General features: G+C 53.2%; 1 protein-coding gene across 1 annotated transcript in view; it reads right to left on the bottom strand.

Annotated features, from left to right (window-relative positions):
• The window catches only part of PRKD2 (protein kinase D2), a 35,187-nt gene extending 25,994 nt beyond the window's left edge, over positions 1–9,193 (bottom strand). The window contains exons 1-3 of the mRNA XM_034638992.1: positions 8,889–9,193; positions 6,048–7,742; positions 3,784–3,922 (exon numbers count right to left, since the gene is read on the bottom strand). Of these exons, the coding sequence (XP_034494883.1) occupies positions 3,784–3,922; positions 6,048–6,287 (379 nt within the window). The 5' untranslated portion in view covers positions 6,288–7,742; positions 8,889–9,193. The remainder of the gene's footprint in view (positions 1–3,783; positions 3,923–6,047; positions 7,743–8,888) is intronic.
• Positions 9,194–9,267: the final 74 nt, after the last annotated feature.

The raw sequence follows: 9,267 nt of genomic DNA, 5'->3' as shown, positions 1-9,267 counted from the left end.
GATGCGGGACTTGATTCCAGGATCCTCCGATCATGACCCTGAGCCGAAGGCAGACTCTTAGCCGACTGAGCCACCCAGACATCCCTGAATAAAATCTTTAAAATAAATAAATAAATAAATCTTTAGAAATATATACATTTTAAAAATCTTTAAAAAAAAATCACCTAACCTAGCAGTTACCTGGTGCCAGGCACCACTCCCCAAGTACTTTAAAATACTAGTGAATTCGGGGCGCCTGGGTGGCTCAGTTGTTAAGCGACTGCCTTTGGCTCAGGGCGTGATCCCGGCGTTGTGGGATCGAGCCCCACATCAGGCTCCTCCGCTATGAGCCTGCTTCTTCCTCTCCCANTTGTAGTCTGTACCTCTACATAGAACTTGGCACTTTGCCCTTGGGTAAAATTATATATAGACACACACGTATACACACACACACACACATATATTTGCATATTATGCATATATTATATACATAAATATATATATTTGTACAATATGTATATATATAATGTGAATTATATATTATTATATATTATGCATTAATAATACATCACATATATCATTATATTATCATTATAAAATAACATATTATATCATAACATATGTTATAGTATAGTATATAATTACATTACATAATGCATTATATATACTATATATTGTATATTATTATATATTACATATACTATGTATATGTATATTTATATATAATGATTATATATAACATATAAAATATATAATATAAAAACATGTTGTAAATTATATATATTTGCACATTATGTATATAAGTATATGCCATATATATATATATATATATATATTCCAGAAATAAATTACAACTCCAAAAAAAACCATATATACAGAAAGCCAGAAGTCAGTAAGTGCTTAGGAGAAAACGTAATCAGAGAAGGGAGAGTGGGAAAGTACAAGACGTACAACTTTAAGCAGGTGGTGGAGGAAGGCCCCCTTCAGGTGTCATTAGGGCAAAAGCCTGAAGGAGGCGAGGCTATGAGCCATGCAGGTGTCTAGGAAAGAACATGCCCAGTATCACAAAAGTACTCTTTATAGATTCTTTTTTAAGGGCTAAATGAATTAATATGTGGAAACCTTTTATTTATTTTATTTTATTTTTTTAAAGATCTTATTTATTTGACAGAGACAGCCAGCGAGAGAGGGAACACAAGCAGGGGGAGTGGGAGAGGGAGAAGCAGGCTCCCAGGGGAGGAGCCTGATGTGGGACTCGATCCCAGAACGCCGGGATCATGCCCTGAGCCTAAGGCAGACACTTAAGGACTGTGCCACCCAGGCGCCCCTATGTGGAAACCTTTTAAAACAGTGCTCTTTATTTTTTATTTTTTTTTAAGATTTTATTTTATTTTATTTTATTTTTTTTTAAGATTTTATTTATTTATTCGACAGAGAGAGACAGCCAGGGAGAGAGGGAACACAAGCAGGGGAAGTGGGAGAGGAAGAAGCGAGAGAGACAGCCAGGGAGAGAGGGAACGGCTCGATCCCATAACGCTGGGATCACGCCCTGAGCCGAAGGCAGACACCTAACCGCTGTGCCACCCAGGCGCCCCTTAAGATTTTATTTTTAAGTCATCTCTACACCCAGTGTGAGGCTGGAACCCATAACCCTGAGATCCAGAGTTGCACGCTCTACTGATTGAGCCAGCGAGGTGCCCCATGTTTTTTTTTAAGTTGTTAAAATTTTTTTCTTTAAACTGTGCTCTTTAAACAGAGTACAGAGATGTTGGCTTTTATTTTTAAACTTTCATTTTGGACTAAGTCTCATCCTCTTTTCTACCCCCCTCACCCTACCCCCGAATTTCGTTCTAATATTGAGCTGTTTTCCTTTGTTATCGTGCAACAGAAAGGGGAGTCTTTGTACGTGCCTAGCACCACTTACACACTCAGGGTAAAGCTATGAACACCCCACTCTCAGGGAGCTGACATTCTTTTGGGGAGACAGACAGGGAACATAAACACACATAAGGAAATTTCAGACACTGGAGGAAATGGCATTTAAGATCGGATCCAAATAGCAAGAAGGAGCTAGCTATGAGAAGACGCGGCGGGGAGGGAGGCATTGAGAACTAGTGAACAGACTGGGAGATGGGAGGCAGCCTGGTTTGTTCAAGGGACAGAGAACAGGCAACCATGGCAGGAACAGAGAAAGTAAGGAGGCAGTGAAACAGGTAAATTCAGGGAATTGGCAAGGGCCAGGTCATGGACAGCCATACTGAGGCTATATCGAGGAGTTTGCATTTTAGTCCAGGGGTAATGGGGAGCCATGGGAGGATTCTGAGCAGTGAAGTGTCAGGATCTGACTTGTGAGCTACGATAACAGTCTAGGCAGGAGGTGATTGCTGCTTGGACCAGAGGAGGGAGTAAGAAACACATTCAGGATGTACATTAAAGGTGAGACCAATTGGTTGGATGCCCGATCAAGTGAAGGGGTGAGAGAAAAGGAGGAGTCAAGGATGTCCCCAGGATTTGGGGCATGAGCACCTGAGTGAACGGCGATGCCCTTTACCGAGGTGGAGAACACTGATGGAAGAAAGGAGGACAAAATCAAGATTTCTGTCTTGGAGAGGCCATCTGAGAGATGCCCAGAGCTGCCAGGTAAAAATGTCAGGGGGACAAGCCACATGACTGAGATTTGGACTTAGCAAAGGGAGACCAGGATGAACGAAAATCCAAGAGTTGGGACACCTGGGTGGCTCAGCCAGTTAAGCATCTGCCTTTGGCTCAGGTCATGATCCCAGGGTCCTGGGATAGAGTCCCACATGGAGCTCCCTGCTCAGTGGGGAGCCTGCTTCTTCCTCTGCCTGCTGCTCCCCTTGCTTGTACTCGCTCTAATACATAAATAAAATCTAAAAAAAAAAAAAAAAAAATCGAAGAGTTGCCAGCCTACGTGAGGGTATTTAAAACATGAATAAGGTCACCAGGGCCATAAATCCAAACTTCTGCTAACTGTCATCCATTCATTCAACCCATTTTACTGAGCACTGCGCCATGCAAGGGTTGGGGGAGGAAATGCAGCCAAGAATAAGGCAATACTTCCCATACCCCACCCTTCCAGAAGCACCTTGCACTGCCCACTCTTAGGCGGTGCTGAGAGCTTGCTCGTCTTTAAAACGAGAAGGGCCAGTGGGTGACTAGATTCTGGCTGAAAACCCACATAGCCGGGCTTCATCTAACCTTGCAGAACCTGATTTCCTTTAGCATTTCAGTGGGAAGCAGGCAGGGGCATCAGAATATTTAAAACTCTGTATCAAAGTACAACATACATCTAGAAAAAGACACATCTCCAGAGCATGGCCCAGCGACTGTCACACTGTACACACTGCATCACCAACATCCTGATAAATAAGTGGAAGTTTAAATCGATCCCCAGAAATCTCCCTTCAGGCCCCCAGGTGATGGTGGAGCCCTTCACCCACGTGGGGAACACTGCCCCTTCTCTGAAGGCACGCGCTCCTAACGGTCTCTGCTCTCTAAATGGAATTACACAGTATGGAGTCTGACGTCTAAAGAACGCCTTTCGGCCTCGGGTCCGTGAGCTTCATAGGGGCTGCTGGACATCGCCTACGCTCGATCCCGTGCGAGTTCTGCTGTGCGCACACGCAACCTATTTACCCATTCCAGGGCGGTAGTGATTCTAACTTGCCACCAAGGCTTCGAACCACTGGCCCTGACTTTAAGAAGCCTATTTCTGGGACCACCCCCGAAGGGAGTCCCGCCCCCGCTAGAGGCTGCGCCCCCAGGCGGGCCTCCGCCGCTCACCCGACAGCACCACCTCCACCAGGTCGCCCTCCTGGATGTCTCCAACGGAGCGCACCAGCTGCAAGAGGTTGGCCGACGTGGGGTCATGTTTGAAGAGGAGGATCTTGTCGTAAAGACCGTAGAAGCCACACTCGGGGAACTGAGGGGCGGGAGAGAGAGGTGGTGACGGTAAGGCTCTGAGCTGCGTTCAGCGGCAGCGGTCTGGAACACTCCCAGGGTAGGGCCCACGGTTTCCCCCGGAAACAGAGACCCCGCAGCCCTGCGCTTCCTGCCTGCTCCCTCCCAGGCGCAGCTTGAGCGAGCAGGCAGGGTGCCAGGGCCTCAGGTGTGCTGGGAGAGAGCGCAGATGGAGTTTGGTGGCTGGACTGGGAAACTGGGGTGGGAGAGAGAGTGGCCCTGGGAGCGTGAGCACCCGGAATTTTCCGGGTGGGGGAGGGGGGCCACGTGAACACCGCCTCCTTTAAGCCCCCACCCCACCCCAGCTTCCTTCCTGGATCTATTGTCCCTGTTACCTGGCTCCAGGCCCAGCACTGGGGTGGGGCCAGCTGAAAGAAGGGGACTTAGGACTCATGGGGGGGGCGGGGNAGGAGACAGAAAACAAAACTGGGGTGAGGCCTGAGGGAGGAGGCCGAAGATTTGGGCACTGGGCAAATTACACCCAGGGGACAATCTGCACTCTACCCGACCCCCATCTGTCTTCCCAAAGAGCCAGCTGAGTTGGGTGTGACAACTGGACCAGTGGGTTTGGGGTTTTGGTAGAGGGCCAAGGAAGCCCCATATTGTTCTTGTCTGCTGGGAGACGGTCCACAGCTCACAGGGACTGCCTGAGCCTTGATTGCTGGGGCGGGGAGCAAAAAAAAGGGGGGGTGTTTCTGTCTCTAAGCTTCAGTTTCCTTGTCTGTAAAATGGGGGAGTTGGCCCAGTTCCCGATGTTTCTCTGAAGCCCAAAGAATTCATTTCTGGCGATCTGAGAAGATTCTGGAATTTGGACATTTTGGGATTCCAACATGCTCCCATGAAAATATATATATATCTCCAAAAAATTATCATGATATGTTTCAGGATTTCAACAATCTAGATCAGCAGCAGCCTGATATTTTCACGTTCTAGGAATCTAATAAACTAGGATTCGTTTGAATATCTTACCATTTAAAGGATTTCAACAACCCAGCATTCCAAAATTATAACATTTTAACATGCTAGGATTCCAACAACTCAGGAGCCTAATATTCTAACATTTTAATGTTTTAGGGCTCCAGCAACCTAGAATTCTAATGTTTGTACACTGTCTTTTTTTTTTTTTTTTTTTTTTTTAAGTAAGCTGTACCCCTAACATGGGGCTGGAACTCATGGCCCTGAGATCAAGAGTCACATGTTCTACTGAATGAGCCAGCCAAGTGCCCCTGGACACTTTCATATCAGAGGAGTTCGATTACCTAGCAGTTGCATATTCGAACAATCTAGAATTCTAATATTCTAACATTTTTACAGTCTAGAATTCCAACAACAGAAAAACCCACTACCCTAACTTTTAACATTCTAGAATTCAGGCACTGAGTTCCACCTGATTCCCTCTTGCCATGGTCCCCAGCTTCCCACCCTGGTGTCCAAAACTAAGAGTAGGGTGGGGTTGGGGAAGGCCCGTTTTAATAGGCCAGCATCAGACCTGCGGGGTGGGGACACTGTGATTAGGAGAGGGGACAAGAGTCCCCAGAGCCTCTGGGGTTTCCAAAGAGGTGCCTGCCCCTCCACACACATCTCAGGCCTGGGGGAGGGCAGAGATTGGGCTCGGAGACCTCACTTGCCCCTGGCAGCTCGCACAGGCACCCACACCCACACATGTCACCCGATAGCCATGGCCAGCCCGGCTTCAATTTCTACTGTTTCCACCAAACGGGAGGTCGGGGATGGGCTTGAACGGGGAGGTCCCCCATCTGCCGCCCCCACATGCCCCTTCCTCCTCACTTCTACACCTAGCTGGCCCCTCCCTTCCTCCCTGGTGGCCCCAGAAAACAACATGCAGGGACACGCAATTTGGGGAGGCCTTTGGAGCACCCCACCCCTGCCCAGGCCTCCCTCCGACGGGTAGTGGGGTGAGGCGACAACTGGAGGCTAAATACCCCATCCCCACTCCACCCCCAGTCGCCCAAGGCTTAATCCTCCTTTTTCCTCTCCCCTTATGCCAGGCTCCAGGACACCTCTGCCAGCGCCCCCTCCCCCTCCAGACCTCTCCCCAAGCTGATTGGGAGGAACCCTGCTCTCACCTTCTGGTCCACGATGGAGCAAGCCAGCTGCTTCACATGGGCCAACTCAGAGGCGGTGGGCAGCAGCACAAATTCGCGGGTCAGACCGATCTGGATGTGGAAGGAGACCCCGGAGCTCGGAGCTGGGACCTGGGCCAGTTGCGGTGGCGGCGACTGCAACTCCAAGCCGCCGGGGGGCGGAGGAGACCCCGGCCCGGGAGAGCCTGGGAGCCCGGAGAGATGGGAAGGGGAGGCGGCCATGGGCGGGGTGGGGCCGGGGGTGTCCCGGTACCGGCCTCCCGGCGCCCACCCGGGATGCGGCTGAAGGAGACTGGGGAACCCGGGTCACTGGATCCGAGGGAGCTCGTAAGCTGGTGGTGGGAGCGCGGGGATCCCGGGGATACGAGAAAAGAAATCTAGCAGGTTGAGGGCACTCGAGGATGGCGGGACCCTGGGAAATTAAAGAAACGCAATCCAGTGGGTCAAACGCCCGGGAATCGTAAAGGAGAAATCTAATGCTTTGAGGGACCCAGCACTTGAAAGATTCCAAGAAATCAAGAAAATCCAGTAGGTCGGGATCTCAGCGATCAGGAGAGCCCCAGGATCCAAAAGCCCCTTGGAGAGAGAAAGACTTGAGAAGGCAGCAGATGGGAATCCCAGAATCCAGTGGGTCTAAAACGAGGATCCAATTAAGAAGGGAGCCCGAGGGATTCATCAGACCTTGGGGGTGGAGGACAGCAGTCTCTGAGTCGGGGATCGAGCGAAGCTCAAGGACCCGACGGGCCCGGGGATGGGCAAAGGGATCCCGAGGGCCGGGGTGCTAAGGAGGGAATCTCACGGGTCTCAGAAGTTGGAGAAAAGTTCGGTCGGGGGCCGCGGAGAAGGGGGCGTTACCGGCGGCGGTGAGTGGGGGGAAGGGAGGGTCTCCCGGCGCTGGGCGCCGATGGCTCTTTTTCCCCCTTCAAAGTTTAACTCTGCGGCTGCGGCCCAGGAGGAAGTGTCTGGAGCGATGGCGCAGTCGGCCAATCCGCGCGGGCCTCGGTGTCGCTGGAGAGGGGCGGAGCCTGCTGGGGGCCGGGGGCGGAAGGGGAGGGCGGGCCCCGCACCTCCGAGTTGGGGGCGTCACCTGCCCCGCCCGCGTCCGGGTGTCTGGGGTGCGAGATGCAGGGGCAGGGATCCGGGACTGATTCCTCCCCCCAACACACCCAAGTCTGGAAAGTTAACTATTCCTTGAGCTGGAGAGGAGGGGCGAGCCACCGGTTGCGGGGCCGGGGCTGAAGAGGCGCCTGGCCCTTTAAGGAAGGGGATCGTCTAGTGTAGCCTGGCTTGCATCCGGCGCCCACCGCAGGGGAAAGGGTGGGAAACCGTGTCAGGTCCAGACCGCTCAGGGACCTCTGGGCTCGGCCTGCATCTTTTCAGAGCGTCGTCCTCCCCACCCCCCAACCCCGCCCAGGGGAGGCGGTGCGGGAGAGGTCCCCCAGCCCATTACACAGGTGGGAAGACAGAGGCCCCCGGACGGGCAGAAGGACCTGGCCTCATGTCTGTCTCTGGCAACCCTGACGAGGTGCATGGAGGCAACTGGAGGGGCCGGGACTGGGTTAGCTGTGCGGGGCTGGTCAGGCACTGGGAGGGTAGAGAAGAGGTGTACTTTCCTTCAATCAGCTCCCTCCTCGGCGCCAGCCCTCGGGAGAGTGAAGAGCCACAGACCTGGGGGAGCTGGAAAGGGCCGGAGAGACCAGGGCAGACAGCGCACACCCCCCCACACGAACTGGTTGTTCTCCGGGGCAGTGTGCACGTGTCTGTGTGACTTTAGGTAGTGGCTTCCCCTCTCTGAGCCTGCTCCCCCGTCTGTTAGATGGGACAGTAATAGGACCGAGCCCAGAGGGTCTTTGTGGGCACAGGGCTGAAGTTGAGCAGGCTTTGCAAAGATAAAGGGGTGGGCACCTCAAGCCCTCAGGTGTTTAAGAGTCTGTTCAGTCAGTCAGTCAACCAGCAAGCACTGAATGCCGACCTACTATGTGCCAGGCTGGTGCTCAAACAGCTCTTCCAGCCCATTCAGCAACAACTCAGACAGGACTTCTCCTCCCCAGCTAATAGTAAAAGAATGGCCGCCATTTAGTTTACATGCAGGAAACTGAACCCCCTAGGGGCCCAATGACTTGTCCAAGATCACCACTAGAGCCGCTGCCACCCACCCCCTTCACTTGAGGCGTCAAGGCCTGGCTTTGAGCCTCAAAGGCATCCCAGTGGAGATGGGCCACCCGCCCACCCGGGTTCCAGACCAGCAGGGCTGGTTGGGGATGGGGGCCTCAAGAGGAGCCCCCCTTCCCGCTAAAGGGCTGTGGGGGGCAGCTGAGGTCGGTACAGTAGTGACTCTGCCACCACATCCGGGGGCTGGCTGGGGCTGGGGAAGGAAGTCTGAGGCTGGAGTGAAAACCCAAACCACCACCTGGGGAAGCTGCTCAGAGCCCAGAGGGATGCGGGGGGAGCGAGGCCACGTGGAGCTCGCAGCTAGGCTCCTGTCAGTGTCACCTGATGGCCATCTGGCCACCTGCATCCTTCTTCAAGTGTTCCCGGGCCCCTAAGAGGGGCCAGGTCCTATTCTGGGCACTGGGGCACAGCCCCCGGCAACCCAGGGGGTGGGCATTAGCGTCAGGCCCGTTGTACAGAGGATGCTGAGGCCCAGAGCCGTGCAGAGGGAGCCCCACAGGACTAGCTACGAATTCTGATGACCCGCTGGGGGCCCTGAGCAGCCCCTCCTCCCCATCTCATTTTCTGGAACTTGTGCTCACGATCCCCACTTCCTGAGCCTGTTGTGAGGACCTTAGCACGGGGCCTGGCTCCTGCTAAGTGCTAACTGACCTGGTGAAGGGAAGGGACTCATCGGGGCACCTCCATCACTGCACCCACGACAGCTCCCAGCAGGGCGGAGGCATTCTGCAGGCCAGGTCCCAGGCTCTCCTGGGCCGGGCCGAGGCTCCACATGAGCCCAGGCCCACGTCGGAAGGGAAGGGAAGGTGCGGGGTTAAGCACTCAGGGTTAGCCCTTTGGCCTCCTACCACCCATCACACGGCGCAGGGGGGAAGGGGAAGGTCTTGATTTGTCACCTCACATCATCTGCTTGTCAGGGCTCTGCCCCCAGGCTGCTGCTAAGGCCCCTGGGGAGGGAGTACTTAGGAACAAAAAGGAGGGGCGCGGGGAGATTCGGTCCTGTGCCCCCATTTCCGGGCCTCCACCCACA

The sequence above is a fragment of the Ailuropoda melanoleuca genome, chromosome 12, assembly GCF_002007445.2.
Source record: "Ailuropoda melanoleuca isolate Jingjing chromosome 12, ASM200744v2, whole genome shotgun sequence".
Classification (NCBI taxonomy): Eukaryota; Metazoa; Chordata; class Mammalia; order Carnivora; family Ursidae; genus Ailuropoda; species Ailuropoda melanoleuca.
Note: the sequence above shows the minus strand (reverse complement) of the source record. Positions and strands in the feature narration are given on the sequence as shown.